General features: G+C 37.9%; 1 protein-coding gene across 2 annotated transcripts in view; it reads right to left on the minus strand.

The window, feature by feature from the left end:
* The window catches only part of LSAMP (limbic system associated membrane protein), a 630,015-nt gene extending 613,719 nt beyond the window's left edge, over positions 1-16,296 (minus strand). Inside the window, exon 1 of one of the 2 annotated variants that reach the window (XM_024928236.4) lies at positions 15,613-16,296. In XM_024928236.4, coding sequence (XP_024784004.1) covers positions 15,613-15,767 — 155 coding nt within the window. In that variant the 5' untranslated portion in view covers positions 15,768-16,296. The remainder of the gene's footprint in view (positions 1-15,612) is intronic. The other variant, XM_034957145.3, reaches the window with a different exon arrangement.
* Positions 16,297-23,948: the final 7,652 nt, after the last annotated feature.

Consider the following 23,948-nt stretch of genomic DNA (forward strand, 5'->3'; position numbering starts at 1 on the left):
GCAAAATACTGGTGTTGGAGAAAGAAATTGGGTTCAGCAGGAGGTGGAGATATATTCCGTAAAATAATTGACAGATGACTGCCATTTGTTGGTTGACCTCATATTTTGTGGAAGAAAAGTGTTTTTTTTTTAATTATAAGAACAGAAAACCAGAAATGCAAATTATTTTGCTTCATTATTGCTGATGAGTGCACTTGATATGAAAAGTAAAGAAGTCACACAAACAAAGCATTCCTCAATTTAGAAATAACAGATTTACTTATAGGCAAATAATGTCTACATACAACCACTGCCACTACATTCTACTGAGATCATCTCTGATGATACTGTGGGAATCAGTAGAGAGAGGGATTACATCAAATATCTAGGGAGATGGCTGAGTTCTGGCAGGGTTCAGAGGGAGCAAAAATTGCAGAGGGTCAAGGCCTGGGATAACACAGGCCTTGGAGTAGGAAGACAGCCAATATGAGACATGGATTTGCAGATGACATCATGTTTTACTCTTTGGGGGAGTAAACAGTTTGAACCATATTGACCAAGAGGTTGACAACAGGTAAAGATATCATGGTTAATATAAGAAACCCTGTTTTCATAATTTCCTAATACAGATGGTAGCAAAATGTTCAGTTAGAAATGAGATATACAGTGGGAATTAAAACTGTAGTGTAGACTTCAGGCAAAAGTATATCAACACGTGTGGCAAAGTAATAGAGGGAATTAGAAGACGTAAGAGATGAGGTCAGCATTTGACCTGATTAATCTTATGCATGTGTATGAAGCTGGCTGATGTTAAAAGTAACTCTCTGAGACCAGATTTGTCTTGATACTGCTCTACCCAGAAAGATGAAAGGCCTAAATAGATCTTCAGTCTTAATGATATACAGTCCCTCTCTTTTGATATGTTTGCAAATTCTCCAGTGGGAAGAAAATAATAGAGGCATGAATATTAAAACACACTGAAAATTATTAGAGAACATATTTCCAAATGAAATTCTTCATAAGCAAAGTAATAATAGAATTCCATAAAAAAAATCCAAAATAAACTAGAGAGGGAATTCAGAATATCACATAATGATGAAATATACGTACTAGCAGAGACCTGAGAAATCACCCATTTCAATCTTCTACTCCATAAAGATGTTTTTATTTTTGTTTTTATTTTAATAACATTTCCTAATAGAGGTCTACTTAAATACTAAAATAGATGAAAATGTAGTTCCTTAACAGGAAAGCCATTCCATTTGTCAGAAGAGAAACTGACATTTACAAAATAAATACACCTATATCCAAAGATATGCCTAAATATAATTCTAGATACTTCTAATTCCTTCTTATAATGACCTTCTTAGGTGAGAAGTTTAATATCATTATTATAATTTTTATTTTATAAATAAAGAACCAGAGGCCTAGTAGGGATAAATAATTTATCAATGTTTGCAGAGCTGGTAATTGATAGGGGGATACTTAGAGCTAGGTCTTCTGGCCCAGAAACTGTGTGATTTCTACTATGCCATTTGAATGGTCATTTTTATGTCATTCAACTAGATTTGCTTATTTAATTAAATTATGTCCTATTTAAATTATAAACTACCATATTTTTTCTTTCTTTCTGTTTTTCATCTTCCTTTTCTTCTTTTTTGAATGAGATTCGGTATAATCACAAATACACATAAATAACTTTTTTTTTTTAACATTAACTAAAATTTTCTTTCCTATAGTTTTCATCCATATTTACCTTATAATTCCATCAACAAACACCTCAGCTATCCCCTTATCTTTGTCTCATACACATGATGGAAAGTTTGTTTCCTATGGTTTTATCCAAGTGTTGATCCTGGCCTGAGAGAGAATGAGAGAGACCTCTATCACTATCAATCAGTATTTTTTTTGGCATAATTGCTTCAGAAAAAAAATCTAGCTCATTTTTGACCCATAATATATTAATAAGTCTATTAGAAGCCTGTTGAAGTACAGATACTCAAAGTAAATGGCATTTCCTTGATCCAACAGCCTGGAATTATATTTGCTCATTTAAAAAAAATCTATTTGCCATGCTATACTTTGTTCCCAGGGAACACATGTTGGCTTCTAGTGATTACTGCTTTCTTTTCAAAATCTATTTAACACTACATTCTAGTACGTAGGCTTTTGGTGGGTAGAGTGATTTAATATGATTTTCCCCTTGTAGTTATAATTAGGACAATATTTTACGTCACCATTATGAAACTGTTTCTGTTTTCTACAGATTTTCTAATGTTAGTAATAGTGTTTGTATAATTATGCTCTCAAGTTATATTAGTGCCCTGGATATAATGCATATCAGTCTTACAGCTGAACTTGTTTATATTATTCTAATCACGTCTTCATATGCCCTGGATTTTAAAAATTGCAAAGGGTATAATAGCATAATTTTGAGAATTTCACTTGGTAAACATTATTCTTCTCTTCCAGTGGACACCAGTCATCTTCATTAAGCATGCTCATTAACAAATCACTAGATCTCTCTGTGACTTTGAAAGAAAATAGAAATTTAGTATGGACTTGGAATCACAAATTCAAAGAATTAAATTATATTTTTTAAAAATACAGTTATTTTTCCTTCAGCTAAGGCAGCATTAATTTTTGTCCTATAATAGCAAATAGAAAAAGAAAGTGTTAGATTTCCTTTTGCTTTTTATGAACTATATGATTGCCAAGATCTAATAGAAACAAAAAACATTGTCTGACTCCCCTTACAATATAATCTTAGCACCTTGCATGATTAATTAAAAATAAAACATACTAATCAAAAAAATTACGGTAGCCATTGTGTGATGCCTCTTATATATCGTATCTGTTTACATGCTTGATACCCTCAAAAATCTGGTTTTCTGTATAAGTGATGCAACAAATTAATTAGGTTCCTATTAAAGTGTGACGTGACCCAAGTTCAAAGTAATATTCATGTCCATATTTTGTATACGTAAATTTTATGTACATATAAAAATCACATTTATGCTTTTACTTTTTTACATATAATTATAAATATATACGAAAATAAAAATAAAGTTAAGGTCTTGTATTCAAATACGGTCACACTATATAGATTAAATATATTCATGATACAAATTAATTATACTTCATAACAGATCCTGTACAAATACATACTCTTAGAAGAATTAGATTTTGAGTTCTGTTTTATTTTTATGCAAGAATGAAGGCATTAATGTAAACATATTTTTTAAGTTTTCTATATTATGATATTTATAATATAATTTAGGATTTTTTTAAAAAATTGTGCATATTATCATTCTATTTATAACTTCTGGCATTTCTTCTTCTTGTGAATGCAGCTATATTCAAAAACGTAAAGCCACTTCACCAGACCAACATCTTTGCTTATAAGACAAGTAGGAGTTCGAACAATGGAAGCTAATTCCCAACTTTACACAGTAATGGTTTTTGCAGAACTAAAGGCTAAATTTTTTCATGCCCAATCTAGAGGTTTATCCAATCAAGTAATATCGTGTAGTCTTTAAGCAATTTATTGTTGTGGTGATGATCAGTGCATCATATTAGTGCCAAAAGAGATAGAACAGAGGTCAGAAAGAGAGACAAAGACAAAAATCCATTCTCCTGCTAAGTTAATGATTCAGCAATATAGAATGCTGATCTTTAGATATGCTTATACAATTACATCATGAACTTGTATAAGGTGACAGCGATCTTTAATTATCTCAAAACAAACACCAGCTACAAATTGGCAACCATATGTGGCTTACGTCTCACAAAATGAACAGCCCTAACACACATATGCTAGAGTGAGGTGTGTGTAATGACACAAAACAATCAGAAGTCAGGAAACCAATTATGTTCCCCAGTCATTGTTTTCACATGTAGATACTTACTATGCATGACTTAGTGTTAGGCTACATCACTTTATTTTTTTAATATTTTGTTTCTAGTAGGATAGGGTGGCAAATAGTAGCATAACTAAAGTACAACTTTAGAAAGGATAGAATTAATTTTAGACAAATTACAGAGATTCAATATAGAGATGCATCATTAGACAATTACAATAGAATAAACAGTAATGCATTATTTTATGGAAAGCTAGGTTGCATTTTTCCTCATGGTTATTGGTTTCCCTCCTATCTCACATAAATAATACCCTTGTACATTAGGGAAAGATATACAGAAGGAAATTTGGGATTATTACAAACTCCACTGAACATTCCAGCGTTAATTTTTCCAGGAATGTGTAATGAGCTCTAAGATGCAATGCCCAGGTTAGCATCACTATCAGTATGAATAACCAGTTTTAGTCAAATAAATGTAAGTGATATGCACATTGCCTCATTTCAAAAGAAACTAGAATGGATCGATGGAGATGAATATACCTGTTGCACACAATCCTGCTATTTAAGTAACTCCCAAATCCCCTATTTAATCCCTGAAAATTCACATTCACCCCTAGAGGGAGAAAGCCACCTAGCACTCCAGGAAGGTAGATTCCTTCTTCTCAGAGCTACCCAGGATACTGACCTCTTCACAGATATCTCACTTCAGGGCCATTGAGTGACCCCTTGTTCTGTCAGAAACTACTATTTTACCTAAGAAAGGGGCATGCTTTGTCCAGGTCCCTATGTCTGTAACTCTGAAGCTTTGGGATCCTTCCCAAAATACCCCCATTTGCCTTTCTCATTTTCTAAAAAAACAATTCCTGAAAAGAATAACTGCAATGGGAAATATTGAAGGTATTTCTAACCAAATCTCTTTACCGTACCAATAATCAGAGAATTATCTATCTCTGATTTTACGACTAGACCCTCTTCAACCCCACATCCACAATTACTCCAGTGGTGGCTGACTTCACCAAAATATCTTCCTTCAGTCTGATCTTCTTCTAATGTGTTTCCTCTTTTATAAATCAACTTTAGTCAGCTTGATTTATAGTACAACCATCTTTCTCTGTTCAATTCAGTAGGCAAATATTTATTTGAGCATCCATGGGTACTGAGCTAAATTCTGGGATGAAAAGGTAAAGCAAATGAAATGCCTATATTTCAGGCAAGACACAAGTAAACAAGATGTTTTTAAGACATGTAGTAAATGCAAAGTTTGAAGTATTCAGAGAGGCTAGTGGTGATAATAAACAGGATACTTAGCTTAGCTTGGGAGAATTTAGGAGGATTTCCTGAATGCACCAGAACTGAGACTTAAGTCTTGAAGGAGGAGCAAAGAGGTAACTAGTAAAGATGTTTGGTGGAGTGAGGGGTAGAAGGAGAAGGAGGAGTCTTGCTCTGTTGCTAGACTGGAGTGCAGTGGCACGATCTCGGCTCACTGAAACTCTGCCTCCCAGGTTCAAGCCATTCTCCTGCCTCGGCCTCCGAGTAGCTGGGGCTACAGGCGTGTACCACCAGGCCCAGCCAATTTTTGTATTTTTAGTAGAGACGGGGTGCCACCACATTGGCCAGGATGGTCTCGATCTCTTGACCTTGTGATCCGCCAGCCTCAGCCTCCCAAAGTGTTGGGATTACAGCGTGAGCCACTGCGCTCGGCCGGGGCTTTGACTTTATGCTGTGGATGTTCTTTGAAGGATCGAGTGACATTTTTAGATGAATACTGGAAAACAACGGGCCTTGCATAGGTCATCTCAGGTCCTTCATTCTGCTAACTCCATGAAGTCTGGAAGTTCTAAGTAGACTGAAGATGTGATCTGGTAAACTTAACTAAGGCAGGAAGAAGCACTAGTTCAGTTCTTACTTAATGTCAGACCTTTGTCTCCATCTTTTCCCCACAGAGCTAGACCAGGTTTTATGATCTGAGATTATACAGTAAGAGTTTTAAAAGATAGAGCTCTGTGCTCTGAGATTAACCTTCAAGTCATCCCTGGGTTACTATAGCTTTGGTACAGAGCTTCAGCTCTAAAAACTGGGACCCTCTCTTTTACTCCTTAACTAGGTTACCCATCTTGGTAATGTGCTCAGGTCTAAGTCCCTAATTCCTGAGGACTCAAGTTCAAGTCAGCTCTTGTCCCAAGGACTCTGTTCCTTTCCTGAACTCCTGGGGCTTGTAACTAAGTCTTTGCCATCAGCTGATAACCTCCGTGTCACCCCTGCCTGCCTCCCTATGGGACTAACTAGGGGGTGCTGGCCTGTTATTTCTCCTTATTCTGCTTTGTCCTTCTCTTGATAAGACCTTGTTGGATATCTCTGCCTCCATCTCTCACTCTCACTGCTCAGAAAACCTCAAGAGATCTTGTCCTGCGTGCCACACCAGAAACCACTAGACACCTGCAAAAGGGCTTTTTGCACACTGTCTTCACCACTCAGGAGCCAGAGCTGGATCTATACCCAGTTCCTCCCAATTGGCCACCATCAGCTTCATTGTTAGCCCAAGGTAAATTTTGTATCTACTGGGGGAAAAAAAGTTCTGCCTTCCTCAAAGGATTTTAAATAATAAATCTACAAGGACTATAATGAGTAGAGAACCTCCTGAGGGTGTTCAAAGAATATCTACATCCGTCCTAATCAGGGTCCCTCTAAGAGGGACAGTGGTAGGAAACTTAACCAGGCAGAAGTTCATAAATAACAATAAGAAGGCAGCAGGTTTAGAAACTCGGCTGTAGTAAATGGGAGAAAGGGTCAAATTCAGACGAGAAGACTGAGTAACAGGCAGAGATACCAGAAACAAGAGGAAAAGAATTTTCTTAAAAGGGGGCCGGGGTTGTGAGGAACAAGTGATCCTTATAGAGGTTCTACCAAATGCAAAAACAGCTTTGGGAATGATCGTTGACAAAGCAAACAAAAACGTAAAGTGGGGAAAGGACACCCTTTTCAACAAATGGTGCTGGGATAACTGGCTAGAATGAAACTGGATCTTCATCTCTCAACTTATACAAAAATCAACTCAAGATGGATTAAGGACTTAAACCTAAGACCTGAAGCTACAAAAATTCTAGAAGGTGACATTGGAAAAACCTTTCCAGACATTGGCTTAGGCAAGGATTTTATGACCCAAAACCCAAAAGCAATTGCAATAAAAACAAAGATAAATAGCTGGGACCTAATTAAGCCAAAGAGCTTTGCACAGCAAAAGGAACAGTCAGCAGAGCAAACAGACAACCCACAGACAGGGAGAAAATCTTCACAATCTATACATCTGACAAAGGACTGATATCCAGAATCTACAATGACCTCAAACAAATAAGTAAGAAAAAATCCCATCAGAAAGTGGGCTAAGGATGTGAATAGACAATTCTCAAAAGAAGATATACAAATGGCCAACAAACATATGAAAGAATGCTCAACATGACTAATGAAAATCAAAACTACAATGTGATACCACCTTACTCCTCCAAGAATGGCCATAATCAAAGAATCAAAACACAATAGATGCTGGCATGGATGCAGCAATCAGGGAACACTTCTACACTGCTGGTGGGAATGTAAACTAGTACAGCCACTATGGAAAACAGTGCGGAGATTCCTTAAAGAACTAAAACTAGAACTACCATTTGATCCAGCAATCCCATTACTGGATATCTGCCCAGAGGAAAAGAAGTCATTATTCGAAAAAGATACTTGCACACGCATGTTTCATGCATGTTTATAGCAGCACAAGTCACAACTGCAAAATTGTGAAGCCAACCCAAATGCCCATTAATCAACAAGTAGATAAAGAAAGTGTGGCATATATATATATATACGTATATATATACATATATACATATATGTATATATACATATGTGTATATATACATATGTATATATGTATATATACATATGTATATATACACATATGTATATATACATATATACACACACACAATGGAATACTACTCAGCCATAAAAAGGAATGAATTAACAGCATTTGCAATGACCTGGATGAGATTGGAGACTATTATTCTAAATGAAGTAACTCAGGAATGTAAAACCAAACATCATATGTTCTCACTGATATGTGGGAGCTAAGCTATGAGGACACAAAGGCATAAGAATGATACAACAGACTTTGGGGACTTGGGGGAAGGGGGGCGAGGAATAAAAGACAACAAATATGGTGCAGTGTATACTGCTCGGGTGATGGGTGCAGCAGGATCTCACAAATCACCACTAAAGAACTTACTCATGTAAGCAAATACCACCTGTATCCCAATAACTTATGGAAAAAATAATAATAAAAACCAATAAGCTGGAAGCTGCAAGTGGAGGAAGGAAAACCCATGTGGTATAGACAGATAGTAGACATGTGCAAGATGGGACATTTCCTTGAAACAAATCCTCCTTGACCAGCACTAACTGGATGATCCTCCACAGGTCAATGCAGATTTGATTTACAGGGAGAAGAGAGAGGGAAAAGGGGAGAGGAAGGAGAGAGAAGGGAAGAGAGAAGGCAAGAGGGAAGAATTGGAGGGAGGAGGAAGGGAGAGAAGGGAAGGGGAGAGGAGAGAAAAGGAGAGGAAGGAAGAGGAGAGAAAGACAATTTTAAGGATACATTTATGTATAATAAAAATGGCATTTCATCAGATAAAATGAAAACCAAAAAGGTAATCTCAGTGGTACTGTGAAATGAAAATTAAAATACATGAGTTCTAATTCTCAATTGATCACTCAAGTTTTTGGATAACGAACTAAATTTTTCTCTTCTCAGTTAAAACACTTTAAAATGAGATGGTGGACTGCCTAATCTCCAAGGCCTTTCCTAGTCTACATATCTATGAGGTTTTCCTACAGTAATTAACAAAATCTGAAGTAAAGTGTTTTATTTTGTAAAGGTTAATCACACATTAACTGGAGATTAAGTTTTAATTACAGGTAACTACAAAAAAAAAAAAAAAAGTCTACTTGCCCTGCACTCCTGATAAGAAACTCAACTATATCGTAAGATACTTGTGACTTTAAAGGACTTGAAATGACATAATAAAAACATCGTAGTGCAAATGGCCTGTGTATAGCATAGAAATAAGAATAAAAGGCTTGTTTTCTTACATTTTTAAAATTTTCTAAAAGTTATATCCTGCTGTAAATATATGACTATAGTCTTAAGAGTTTATAGTTTATACCATTATAGAGTTTATAAAATACTTTGATACATACAATATCATTTGATCATAAAAATAGCTTGTGTAGTAGGCAAAAATAGTTGTCAGTTATCTTTATTTAATAAATTACAGTATTTCATGCTATTAAGAGGTTGATCTTCTGACTACTCGTTGACCATTTTGAACTTATTATATCCTTTATGAAAAGTCTTTATCTATGGCATAGGCTTTTCTATAAATTTCAACTAAAGAGAAATCACTGTATAAAATTGAGATGAATTATACAAATACAATTATTTAGCAAATCACATGTTCATATATATAAGTGCACAGAATTTACCGTGCTTGAATATGTTGGCACAGAAGCCATTTTCCTTGTCTAAATATTGTCTGTTTCCTCCCTTAGTGATAGCATTAGAAGCAAAAACAAAAACAACTTAGAACAGCTCTGTACCTTGTCTAACCCAAATGACAGACAGCACAGAATAATAAGCTTTATGTTATTTCCATAGATGTTATGTAAATCTGATCCATATTAAATAAAGTCACCCCATTTTCCATGGCTCATAAGGATGAAATTGTGTAACAAACAAATGGGTTTATGGTGGTCTATTTCCTCTCTCCTGTTTGAATTTGTTCATCTTTGGCTATTGATATATTTCTCAAACGATACAATGTGACTCCAATTTTTTTACTGATATCTATTTAGTGCTGCCCTGAAAATGATCTGTAAAGGAGACTCCTTATCCAGTTAGGCATTGGTTTTTACCTCTATGTACATAGCAGAATCATTAAAAAACAAAAGAACGACAACCTGTGCCCAGTCCCTTCCCCAAACAAACTACATCAGAATTTCTGAGAAGAGAGGATATGTGGCAGCAGTATTTTTTAAAAGTTCCCCAGCTGATGGTACTGTGCTCCCGTGGCTGTGAAGTATCGAATGCAGTGCTTCTCCAACCTCAATATGCTAGCGAATCGCTTGGAAGTCTTATTAAAATGTGGACTTTGATTTAGTCCCTCCAGCATAGGTCCTGAGATTTTGTTTTGTTTTTTTTTTAGCATGCAACTATGTGATACTTAAGATGCCCACCTGTGGATCACACTTGTAGTATCCTGTAGTATCCGCATCACCTGAGAACTTGTGAGAAATGCAAATTCTCAGACTTACCAGGGACCTACTGACTCAAAAACTCTAGCGATGGAGGTCAAGCAATCTGCTATAGCAAGCCCTCCACATACACACTGAAATTTGAGACACACTGGCCTAAAAAAAAGAAAAAAGAAAAAGAATTCTCTGAAGTCTAAATAACTGGCTGTATGTGGTTGAAAAGCCGTTGATTGTTTACATTTGTGTAGCACTTTACAATTCAACAAACTTCTACCTTACCTCCTGTGAACGTCTTAAAACAACCCTGTAGGGTAACTAAAATAGATAGTTTCAGCATTTTTATTTATTTATTTATTTTTGAGACGGAGTCTCGCTCTGTCGCCAGGCTGGAGCGCAGTGGCGCGATCTTGGCTCACTGCAACCTCCGCCTCACGGGTTCAAGCGATTCTCTTTTCTCAGTCTCCTAAGCAGCTGGGACTACAGGTGCGCGCCACCACGCCCAGCTAGTTTTTGTATTTTTAGTAAAGATGGGGTTTCACCATGTTGGCCAGGATGATCTCAATCTCTTGACCTTGTGATCCCCCCGCCTCAGCCTCCCAAAGTGCTGGGATTACAGGCGTGAGCCACCGCACCCAGCCGACAGTTTCCGCATTTTGTAAAGGAAAATGAAGCTCAAAGTATTCAAGAGACTTGCTTAAAGTTACAGCATGCAAGGATAGATCCAAATTCAGAGCCCAGATCTTCTGAGTCGTACAAACTAAGAGGCAGGACATTGAGAGAAAAACAGGGCCAGTGGCTATAAGCTGTAAATTATGCCCTGGAGGAGGGATATCTCTGAGGCTCAGATGATGACAGGGAGAGGGACAAGGACATTGAGGCAACCTCCTATCAGGGGAGTCACAGCCCTTTGTATTTGGCACTCTCAGAGACCAGAGTAAAATGCACTAATCCTTTTTGGGCAGAGTTTGCTGTTATGTGGAATCAGCTTTGAGAAACATAAAGGTTTAACCCTCACCAGTGACTCAGTGGATGAGTCAGTCACCTTTGGTTCTTTCCACAATTCTACAAATACGTCATTCTAAGTCAAACCACATAAAATAAAAATCTCCTGTGTATTGTATGTGTGTATAAACCCACTTATATGTCCCATACTTACAGAAACACAGGTGGCCACAATTTGCTTTTCTTACGAGATTTGCCCCCTCTGTTTCTCAGGCCATAAATGACAACAAATGATAAAGTTCACAGGTACATAAATATTCTTTAACAAAATGTATATAATAAGCCATATTCCTAGATGATATATAGTATGCTATACTCCATCATTTACTAAGTATATTTGATAAAGGATTTATCTGCAATGCACGATCCTTACAGTATCAGGGCTAACCAACAAATTTTGATAACATTTAGTGATTTAACTACAGAAAAAGAAAATTTCATGATGGTCACAAACTTACCCAGTAGGCCCATGCCCACAGTTTGTTTCAAATAGTGAATTGTAAGTCACAGAAAATCACATATCGTATCAAGAATTTGAGGGTTGACACTTCATTAGTGAATATTGCCATTCCACATGACTTACAGAAGATAAACAGAAATTTGAACAAGATCTTTATATTTCACTATCAAATAATCAAATCTCCTTTTGTTGTTTCTTCTTTTCCCCCCTTGGTGTAGAAACAAACAGGGAATTAAAGACCCCAACTTTGAAAAAACTAAACATTAGCTATTCTTCATTTAGATACTTAGTTTCCTTGGGAATCTGTAATACTTGTTAGGTACGCTAACATTTAACTGGGAACGTTATTATCATGAAAAGTATTATAATATCCTGTAAACATCAGATAGGGTCAGAATTGTGAGCTAAATAAAATTTTATTACGTTGAATTTAGAATATTTAAAATCACAAGTGTGAAGTCCCTGTATTTTATCACATGCCTACTTGTTTTATATTCAGATACGCATGTGTATGTACGTTTTACAAAGTTGCCTTATGAATAGATATGTGATAATATAATATATTATAAAACTAACATGGTTCTTTGTGGCCAAATATTTTATTATTATCTTTTCAGAAATCTGCCACTCATGTTGAAAATATGGTCAGTAGGACTATTAAAAATGAAATTTCAAAGGTTGGTTTGAAATACCCTCTATTTCCGCTATTCTTTGACTTGTAAGAGAACTATTAATACATAGTCTCAACCTTCCAATATTAAGCAGGAGGTGAATCTCTATGGGTATGAGGGTAAGAGGGAAGAAACAGTGTTAGAAACTTATCCTGTAATTGAACTCTTACTCCTGTGGGAGCTGGTAATGAGGCAGGTAGACTCTGTTTAGAAAAGCACCTGAGGCAGCTTCATGACTGAAGTCCTGCGGATAAGCGTGTCTCACTCTTTCCTGTGCACACAAATATAAATGCAGATTCTGGTTGTTCTATTTAGGGAGGACCTCCAAGGCTGCTGCTGCTGCTGCCACTACTCTGTGAATCACACTTTGATTCTTTGTCCCTGGGACAGAAGTTGGTATTGTGGTTATCTTTAGTTCTTTATATAATTTCTCATACAGGTCTGTAATCTCCTCTAGAAAATAATTGAGTTAGGTATGTATACATGAAGCTATCTCTCTTTCCCTCCAATTTTGTCACCATAATTATATAGTTTTTATTATTTTCAAAATGATAGAAATTGAGGGCAAGACCTGAAGCCTAGTGTGCACTCTCCTATCTGATGCATAATTACTCTAAAGATCATAATTATACAAAAATGAGCATCAATCCCCAAAAGAAACTCTTGTTTCACAGAAAACTTTAAGTCAGTGAAGGTAAATGTTTTGGGGACAGACAGCCAAACTCCTGTCACTGGATTACCAGAATTACAAACCTCCCTTGTCTCTTGTTGCCATCTCATATTATTCGGGGCCACAAACTCACTAAGAGAATTTTTTTTTTCTCCTAGCCATTTCACTTTCTCGGTGCCAGACATCTACTGTGGCTTCCAATGAATCAAGTTCTCCTTCCTTTCCTTCCCTGAAAGCTCATGCACCCAGTAAAATGTCACAAATAAAGTGAAAACACACCTTTCCTAGGCTGGCCTTATAAGCAGAAAGCAAGAGCACCATTCTTCACCAGGAAACTGACCCAGAAAGCTTACTGGTTTTAAAGAGATTGAGAAGAAGGTCAGCTAAGAAGACAAAGGGAATTCTCTCCATAGTTAATTCTGATGAAGCTCCACCAACCCCAAAATAAACCCTCGTCCAAGGCAAGGAAATAAAAAAGAGGGCATGTAAGGTGAGGTCTGGAAAAGAAATGGTGTTTCATAGGCGACTTATTTGCATGCTCTGTTTGTCTGTCTTTTCTTTCCCAGAGAATAAGTGGTTCTGTGTTTATTTTTTCTCTCAGAGTCCCTATTTCCACACTGTAATGTCTGCTAAAGCGTAATGTTTAAAACTCTGTTTCTATTGCGCCATAGACATACAAAAGCACATATGTATCATCCATAGATATGTATACAGTGAGACTGCCTCTGTATGAAAGCATAAGAATGTTTTTATTCTTCTGAATTAACATTTCTATACTTATCTAACTCTTAGACAACTGTAGTTTAAGGTATAGGAGATGCTAACTTAGAAAGACCTTACAGAGCTCAAGGACACTGAAATAAAAAACGTATACATTCAAGTTATTCATTTTTCTCATATTCAATCTTGTAACCAGTGAACAAAATTTCTAGGGATAGCATATATTTATATAGAGTGCTTCACCATTAAAGGGTTAATGATGTTAGGGAGTATGAATGTTAGCAATTGAAATGGCATGCTTGTGTGTTTGCAAAAACATTTTCTGCACCATGTCCAAATTCCTTTGCAAACAGATAAATTACTCTGTAAATCTTATTACTCCATGTGGATAAATCACACATGCAGGTTTATAAGGCTGAAGAGCTAGAAGGGAAAATCTGCTTTGGATAGTAGGATCTTTGGGATTCGTAATCACCCAATGCTCAGGAAATGAAGAAAGGAGTGCTTACACATTAGCATTTTCTTACTTTTTACAATCTGGAGAAACACATACCCACACAACACACACACATGCAATGCATGGCACACAACACACACTTTCGTCTCTAACAAGGCTAGAGCTCCCAAAGCAGGACACTGTGACAGCCAACCAAATTTATTTCTGAGAAAAGGAAAGAAAACTTTGCTGCTGTCGGCAGCTCTGCTAGAGAACTGCTCCCTGATGCCCCAGGGTTTATGCACTATCAGCTCCTTGCACACAGATTAGAGGTTTATTTTCTATCGTATACTGTGTTTTTATTGCCACAACAAGCAATATTACCTAGATAGACAGACTGACACTGGGTCATTTTATTTGGAGGAAATGAGATTTTAAAAGATCTCCAAGGAGAGTGATTCTTTCTTTTTGTTAGCATCTGCCAGAAATTCAAGGAAAGCTAGAAAAAAGAACAAGGGGTAGGTACAGTTGGTGGAGAGGAGGAAGAGAAAAGAGAAGCACAAAAAATAACCTTGGAGCATTTTAGAAATAAAAATATGACTAGGTCTCATTTGAGTCTCTCTAGCTCACAGTACCTGATAGGGGTCAAACTCCCAAGGACTTGGGACTCTTCTTTCCAAATTTCAATCTCAAATTATTTTAGAGTTTGCCAGAGCTGCACAGAAAAAAAGACTTTGAAGTCAATAATCAATTTGAAATATCCATTTTATGCCAGGTTAATTCTCTCCCAACCTCTGTGTTTAACACTCCTACTCTTAAATATCAGCCATTTGGCAAATTCCTTTTCTTTCTGCTCTTCATATCTTGTGTTGATTTATATCCACATTCCAGGAAAGGCTCAGTAACCAACCAAAGTTCTAAGATTGATTTATTGCCCTCCATGTCAATTAGAAGATCCTTACAGAAAGTCTTCTATCAGAAACCCTCACACACAACCTTGATATGTGTGTGTGTGTGTGTGTGTTGGCATGAAAACACACACACAAACACACACACACACACACAGACACGGGAGGAGCAAGGAGAATGCAGTACTGTGTACTACTCTCTGAGAGCCATAATCCAACAACCTTTCTTTCAGAATTAAGGACTCCCAACAAAACTCTCAAGTGCAATGCAACAGCAATTACAATAGCGAGAATACTTCCCAGAAGTCACTAATGCCATGGGTGAAGTTAGGCTTCCTTGATAAGAGAAACAAGGTCCTAAGAACCGAACAACATTTAACCAACACCACTGCTGCTTGACAGGGACCAGAATTCCCTTGAATTTTGTTAGCTATAATGCCAACCAGTCAGTAAAACAGGGACACACACACACACACCACACACACACACACCACAAGCCTGCAGCATCAGGAGCTGGAGTTCAAGGAGATCAGGCACACACACACACACACACACACACACACACACACACGTGTAGACGCGCGCAGCAGAAAAGTTGCCCGAAAGCCCTACCTGAGGATGGCTGTGTCCCCCTGCCTCACGGTGATGTTGTCCGTGCCTCGGTTAAAATCCACGCTGCGAACAGGCAGTCCTGTGGGAAGAAGGCAGAGCAATCTCAGTAGGACCAGTGGCAACTGTTTCCGATCCGGCTGAACTCTCCTGACCATGGTGGCCACGCCGAGGTGCGGGTCCGCGGGGTGCTCTGGAGGGGTGCGCGCTGCTCGCGAGGAGAGGCTTCACCAACACGGGGCTTTCATGCACAGCGAGCGCAGAGCGGGCTTTGCCAGTTTACGGTCTTTTCCACTTTGCCTCTCTCTTTCCCTCGCTTAGTCTCTTTTCCCTCTAAGACTTAACAAAGCCCTCATAAAACCCAAGCAGAAGGGTGAAAAGTAAAAGCAACACAATTTCAAAAGAGAGAGTGCAAATAGCAAGCCCTCTGGAAGAGCTGAAGAGGAAGCCAAAGGAAGGGGTTCTTGTTTGGTCTCTCTGTGACTGGATGCTCCTCTGCCAGTGTCTGAGCTGAGCTCCTTCACTCTGTAACCCACTTTCCCAGGCTGGCGGGCGGGCGGGCGAGGGAGCCGGCACCAAGCCTGCCAGTGAGTGTACAGAAACAGCCACACAGCAGCAGCAGCAGCAGCAGCAGCAGAAGCAGCAGCAACCCAGATCCTCTCTCCCCCTCCTCCCTTTCCTGTTTCTCCCAGTCCCTGGCGCTCTCTCTGCTCAGCACATCCCCCCACCCCCCCCACCCTCCCCCCACCCTGCTGGTTTTCAACAGCCCCTCCACGTCATCCCCTCCGCCCTCCCCTCGACGTGGCCCCTCGCTTTGCACAACTGCCCCCTTCAGCAGCAGCCAGCCTCAATGAAAGCCTGATGCGCCTTTGGGTTGTCAGGACGACAGCTCCATCTGAGGCCTGGCTGATTTCCTTAAGAAGGGGGAATGGAGCTTAGAGGTACTGTTCAGGAGAGAGGGGAGAAGGAGAGGGACTTAAGTTATAAAAGAACAGGAGAAAGAGTCCAGGAAAGGAGAGGGAAGGGGTGAGGAAAGAAGAAAAAGGAGGTGGGAAGGAGAGTTGCAAATGAGGGGAGTGGGACAGAGGACAGGAAAGCATTGAGGTGGGGAGTGAGGGTGGGGAATGTCCTGAAAGATGGGAGAAGGAAACTGAGGAGAAACTTGACAGTGGAGTCTAAGATTAAAAGCCAAAGTTGATTTCAAACGAAACATTCTTGGCAACTGGCTTTGCGTGTTCAAATCTTGTTCATTCTTTCCTCTTTCCTGCACTTTCTCTTACAGGATTAAAATGGTTTATTTTCTCTCCTTCCTTCATCCCCTCCCCCTCTTGGAACCCCTTTATGAAAGATGGATTGGAGACAATGCTGGTATTGAGTGGTCTGGGGTGTGAATGCTTGGCTTGTTTTTTCCAAGTGCCAGCCTCAGCAGCTGATCCCTGATCCCTAAATCAACTTCACTCTCCAGGAAACTCTCACTCAATCCTACACATGAGTAATGGTATTAAGGATTACTATTTAAAGGGCACATTGATTTGCTACCCAAGTTCCTCCTGGCACTTACTTCTCAAAATGTTCATATGCAAGGAAGGAGATTTGTAAATCAGAAAGCTTGTCATTTGCAAGGAGACACTAAGTAAGGTTGTGTGCAGTACTCCTGCTAATGACAGACAGGTTACCATCATTTGTCACTCCTTTTATTCCATGAGCCAAGCAAGTGATGAGGACCATAAAGACCACTGATAGTCACTCAAGTGAGAGCCCCACACTCTTGGACATCTCCCTCATTACTGATGTTAAGGATAAAAAATGTGTTTGTACCAGCCAAGGACTTTATTTTTCTCTTTTTTGATTATATTTATTTAAATAATGAAAGTATTCATATGGTACAAAAACCAAATGGTACAAGATGCTATAGAGTGAATTGCAGTTTTCTTCTTCTTCTTTTTTTTTTTTTTTGAGACGGAGTCTCGCTCTGTGGCCCAGGCTGGAGTGCAGTGGCGCCATCTCGGCTCACTGCAAGCTCCGCCTCCTGGGTTCACGCCATTCTCCTGCCTCAGCCTCCCGAGTAGCTGGGACTACAGGCGCCCGCTACCACGCCTAATTTTTTCTGTATTTTTTTTAGTAGAGACGGGTTTTCACTGTGTCAGCCAGGATGGTCTCGATCTCCTGATCTCGTGATCCACCCGCCTCGTCCTCCCAAACTTCTGGGATTACAGGCGTGAGCCACGGCGCCCGGCCGTAGTTTTCTTCTTATTCCCGTCTTTAGGCAACCCATTTCTCTTTTTTGGAGGCAACATATATTTTAAGTTTGTTATATATCTTTCCATAAATATTCCACATATATAAAAATAAATATGTACATAGATATTATACCCATTCCTCTTATGTAAGCAAATGTTTAGCCTAGGACATTTGCCAAAAATAAAATAAAAAGAAAGAAAGAAACATGTTTAGGAATCCTTATCAAACCCCACCAGAGCACAAGCCTTAAAGAAACACTGTGCTGAAACTGGCTTGTCCTCAGAATACTCAAAGCACTTTTTCTGCGCATGTTTTCAGTTTAAAAGATAGATGAACTCTTACAGATTACGTGAGGAAAAAAAGGAAGACCTATTTTGCTTTTAAGAAAAGACGGAGGATTGGAATCTGAATTGTCACAAATCCATGATTGATGGAGTTCAATTAATTTTATGTGTACTGTGCATTCATTTTATATAAATCAAGGTGTCCTATGTCAGGGATTATACACAGTGCCCAGTTAATAAACCAATGTTCGACCACTAAGTTATAACTCAGCTGTTTAAAACTTGGAATCCATTTTGCCGTAGGAGAAATAGTTAGGCCAAGTGGATAGTTGACTAAAAAACTCATAATCCTGTGAATCCCGGTATCAATGGACAAATGAGCTTCAAGTGCCAAACAAACAAACAAACAAATGAAGATCAAAGATGCAAGGATTACATAATTTTCTGCCAAGATTGCAGAGAAAAGAGCACCCTCCCTTTCCCCACACCACCAACAGACTTGACCATCATTGTCAGGCTAATTTTTTGTTTTGTTTTGTTTTGTTGTTTTTTTTGTTTGTTTGTTTGTTTTATTATACTTTAAGTTTTAGGGTACATGTGCACATTGTGCAGGTTAGTTACATATGTATACATGTGCCATGCTGGTGCGCTGCACCCACTAACTCGTCATCTAGCATTAGGTATATCTCCCAATGCTATCCCTCCCCCCTCCCCCCACCCCACCACAGTCCCCAGAGTGTGATATTCCCCTTCCTGTGTCCATGTGATCTCATTGTTCAATTCCCACCTATGAGTGAGAATATGCGGTGTTTGGTTTTTTCTTCTTGCGATAGTTTACTGAGAATGATGATTTTAAGCACTTAGGAATGAAGAGTTAGCTTAGACAAAGGCTTCGATTAACATATATCCTTTGGTTTGGTGCTTCTTCCACGTCAAGTGGAAGAAAAGAGAGATAAAAGGGACTGGTAGCTATGAGAATCATCTGTTTCCATTGCTGGTGCTAGGTGAATAGTATGACCCCCAGTAAGAGCAGAGATACTCTGAGGGGAAGGATTAGACATTTAAAGAGTATAAGTATTCTCCTGTGTCAGTCAACTAGATTTTGTATGAAGAAAGGAAAGTTTTTTTCAGGACAAGGAGGAAGTATGGTGGCTGGTAGCATATCATAAACAGAAGATGTTTATACATGATTGTTAGCTAATACCTATACTGGTAACCTCATACTACCAGAAGAACTTGCCTGGTGGTGCTTGGAGAAAACATATGTTTAACATGCTGTAATATGAAGTAATTTACATCAAAGTAGTAGGAATGTGGAATTTGTAGTAACTCAATTAAATCTGGAATTTGTCTCTACATTCACTCTGAGAAATGGATATATTAAAGTAAATCTGGATTGTAATCAGAATTATAGAATTGCCTAACCTACCTAATCAGAAACAAATTATAAACACGTATGTGTATAAAAATCATATAATGTAATTAAAGGTTTTTAAAAATATCTTTATTAAATAAAGTCCATTTCTTGGCAGCTTTTGTTAAACTAAATTGACTTACTATGACAACTGAAAGTAAGATGCAATTTTTTAAAAAGACAATATTTTTAAAATTCTCTAATTTAGGCTGTTTAGAAATTATTTCTAATTCAATTAGACTGAATCAACAATTTCAAAATTACAAAGTTTGTTTTATTCATTTAAAATTTATTATTTACATCCAGGTAGCACTTCAAGTACAACTCTTTAACCCAGCCCTTGGCCCAGAGGGAGTACTTTAGACTTGATAAATATAAGAACGGAAGAGTGATTAAATGCTTATGCTCACTTACTTGGCTTACCTCACCATTTACAAAATAATAAAAGTATTTGAGGGTGCACCATCTACTTCCATTTCATCATTATGCTTTCTCAGAGTTCTTCCTCTTTTCACTTACTGATAGAAATCTTCTGGTATTTTTTCCTCCATTATCTCTTGTTTTCTAAGAAATCCAACAGTCAATATACATTGGATAATGTATCTCATCCTAGTGGTCACTCCCCTAAATCTACCCTGATATTAACTTCTCTGCTTTCTTTCTTCGGAAATGTAGAGAAGGAAACAAATAAACGTGTGGCTGACATTTACACAAGCTATTTTTTTTGTAAACCACTATATACACTTTTCCAAGAGGGTTGGCAAAAATGAACACACTTTCAGGTTATTCGTGAGGCAAGTATGGCTGTTAGCCATGTGAAACAGCCATCATCACCCAAGTAAGATGATCTTAACTACTACTTTAAAATAACATACTGCCTTTCTAAAAGAGGCTTTAGAAGATTCTGGCACTCTTCAGGGACAAATGTTGCAGGAAAAACAAAAACTGGCTAACGTCTGAGTACCCTAAGAAGCATGAAAGGTTTATTCCTCTGTTTAGCTTTGTAAGGTAATAGGCTCACATGAAATCCAGATGCAGCCTGGAATGTGCAACTAATTTAGCAACACTGCTTGCATTTTATGCTAAACATGTCTATAATATTAATATACTACTCTACATTTCTACAGTTGTAAGGTCTTAATCATAATAACACCATGCCTGTACCTTACTTTTCTAAGTGGAATTAACATTTCCATATGAACTAGAAATGCAGAATTGCTAATACTTTTCCTTAGGATCCGTGGTATGACATTTTCAATGATTTCATCATAATTTAGCAATATTCAAGTAACCCAGTTTATGCTTATAAACATAGCACTATCTTATATGAGTTTTCTCTGGAATCTAGCCCTTCCAATACAGACACTTCATTGGCATGTGTGTCACTGCCTAAGAAAATCAGTCAGCTGCAAGTCAGTTAAATATTGTCCAAATCTTTACTATAGACCCCCTCCCCCAGTGATGTAAAACACGTGGTCCACATCCTACACAATTAAAAAATCACTCTTTGGTTTGCATTTAGTGCATGTCTTTGTGGTTTATTATTATCATATCAGTCTTTTGCTTCTAAGTAAGTATACTTTGGTCACTTGTTCTATTTTGGTAGGCATCAATGCTTGGATCTGTCCCAGTTTTTGAAAGGGCTTTGGGATTCTTAAACTGCTGCCTGCATCCTCATTTCTTGCTTCTGCTCCTGATTATGCATAAACATATATGTGCTTACACTTATTGATGCATTTGCACATCAGAAAAGTAATTTTCATGTGCCTTATTATTTCCCAGAAGTATATACACCAGCCCTTGGACCTTCCTCTTTTCTAGGTTGTCCACTCTGCCACCATGTACAAGGAGGTGGAAATAGCTAAAAACTGCTGCATCTGCATTGCTACTACTCTTTTTGATCTACCCCCCAGATACGGGAAGAATATTGCAACATCTGGAAAGATGACAGTAATGGCATCTTCAGTATAGCAACATGTTAGTATAAGCAGGTAATCAGGAAATTCTACCCTCTATTTGTGGTTGTTGTAGTAACTTGAATTCCTACAATCTGAAAATAGACCAAGGAGAACTGAGGAATAGTGGAGGTGGGTGTACAATTCCATATTCTGACATGCCCAATAGGTTTGTAATTCATTCGTTTGATCAATATGCTTTTATTGATACAGTAGTGAATCAAGACAGGCCAAGACTCTCCTCTGTTGAACTTGTATCCCAGATGCAGAAATGAACACTATACAAGTACATACAGATTAAGATTATTTCAGAAAGCAAATGCTATTAAAGAAAAATGTGTGATACAGAGTAAATGGCCTGGAGATGTGGTGATGGGAACATAAAGAAAAGTGGCCAAGCAACACCTCTTTGAAGAGGTTGGTATTTTAACTAAATCCCAAAATCTAAGGAGGCTTCCATGCAAATATCAGCACGAAGGCCTTTCCGGGTAAAAGAAATGGCATTCGCAAAGGCCCTGAGGTAGAACTAAGAGTGTCATACACCAGGAACCAAAACAAGGACAATAAACCTGTGATGTAGTTTGTGTGTATGTTATGAGGGTAGTTGGAAAAGACAAATAAAAATTAGAAAGTGAGGAGGGGTCATAATGAAAATGTTCTGTGTAAGAAATTTAGATTTTAGTCTACTAACCTGAATAAGCAAGGGATTGACATAATCTGATTTACATCTTAGAAAGACTGAAGAGTGGACGGTAAAAGAGCAATAGCAGAAGAAAGGAAACAAGCCGAAGAAAATCGTAGTCATCCAGTGGCAACTGGCTTAGACTATGGGGTAAAAATGAGATGGAGAGGAGATTGAGTTGACTAGATTTGCTCCTAATGGGAAAATCTTCCCCCAAAGGCCATCTGCTACCACAAGTGATCAATGTTTTCCATATGCCAACATTCCTCCTCACTGTATTAATTCAATTCTGGTATACTCTTGTAGAAAGCCACCACTCATCAAATCATCAAATAAGAACTGACAGAATGTCAAGTAGGTTGTTATTAATACCAGCTAGTCAAAAAAAGGTGCTCCAGTTGCTGCTTTTCTTTAAGTATAAACTTTGTTTGCCATTAATATGTTTATTGTATGTTAATTAAATATCAGTGTAATAAGCCAGTGTGTTAGAAATTAAGAAGTGCATAACAAGAGGAACAGATGCTATGTAATTATTAAACTTTACTAAATATTTCCTTACATATCTATATTTATCAGGCAATAGCTATCCTGCTAAATCTAAATAAAATGCCTAGTTAAATATCTTGAGGCTATAAGTCATGTAAATAACACTAATATGTTTTCTCCAGAGTTTACTGACAATATCGAGCTGCAGGGCAAGTTCAGTATTAGGTCATTATATTATTCAAAGGGTCCCAGAAGTCGACCTGCTTAAAAGTATCTTCCTTTCTTATCTTGTCTGTAATTCACATTCTCACATGCTTTTAATATTGAGTCTAAGAGCATTGCCTGGATGAGAGGAAGAGGATTCACAAAACCTGCCAAATCAGTTGTGTTGCCATATATGAGAAAGTTCATTAAATTAATGAATAATTCTTGAGACCTATCATATAACAGGGACTGTGCTAACCTCTAAGGAAACAATGATGTACAAGACTGACCACCCTGCCCTTCTGCAAGTCTAATGGGGAAATGGCATTAGAAGCTCCTTCCAGAGAGGGATTAAATATTGTCTTTGTAAAATTATAAGGCAGACTTTTCAAACTTGCTCTTCAGTATAGAACAGAGGCAAATGAATCAATGTATATGTCCAGTCTTCTCTTTGATGCTGATTAGTACTGAAAATACCAAAATTCAGAGTTCTCATTTTCAGGAACCCAGAAACTCATGAGATAGAGCAATAAGATGAACACACATGAAGCACAGAATAACATTCATCACTGAATAACTGAGGACTGAATTGTAAGGGAGCAGAATTGAAATGCTATGGGAATTCAGAAAAGGAATCCAGTAAGGGGCTTTGTGGAGAAAATGGCATTTTAGGTTATCGTTGAAAGATGTGTAAGAAAAGAATGGAGGAAGACAACACTTTAAGCAAAGTATGGCCATGAGAATCAGTCTGCAATAAGAATGGAGCTGCAGGAAGACTCACCCAACTAACAGAAGGAGAGGAGAGGAGCAAGAAGGTGGATTAGAGAAGCTGCCTAATGAAGAATCCTGAATGCCTGAATGAAGAGTCACGCTTCATCTCATAGTTAGAAGGCTACTTTAGATTCCGGAGGAGGGAGGAGAGATACTGACATCTTAGGGAGCTTATTTTGGCAACGGGAAATTAAAAAGTAGAACAAAGATGAAGTAGAATTACTAGTTAGAAGGCTAATAAAGTTGCTGATGAAATGATGAGAGGCAAACTTTATCAATTATATATACTGTTGCTTCCTATT

The sequence above is a fragment of the Pan paniscus genome, chromosome 2 (assembly GCF_029289425.2).
Source record: "Pan paniscus chromosome 2, NHGRI_mPanPan1-v2.0_pri, whole genome shotgun sequence".
In the NCBI taxonomy this organism is placed as follows: Eukaryota; Metazoa; Chordata; class Mammalia; order Primates; family Hominidae; genus Pan; species Pan paniscus.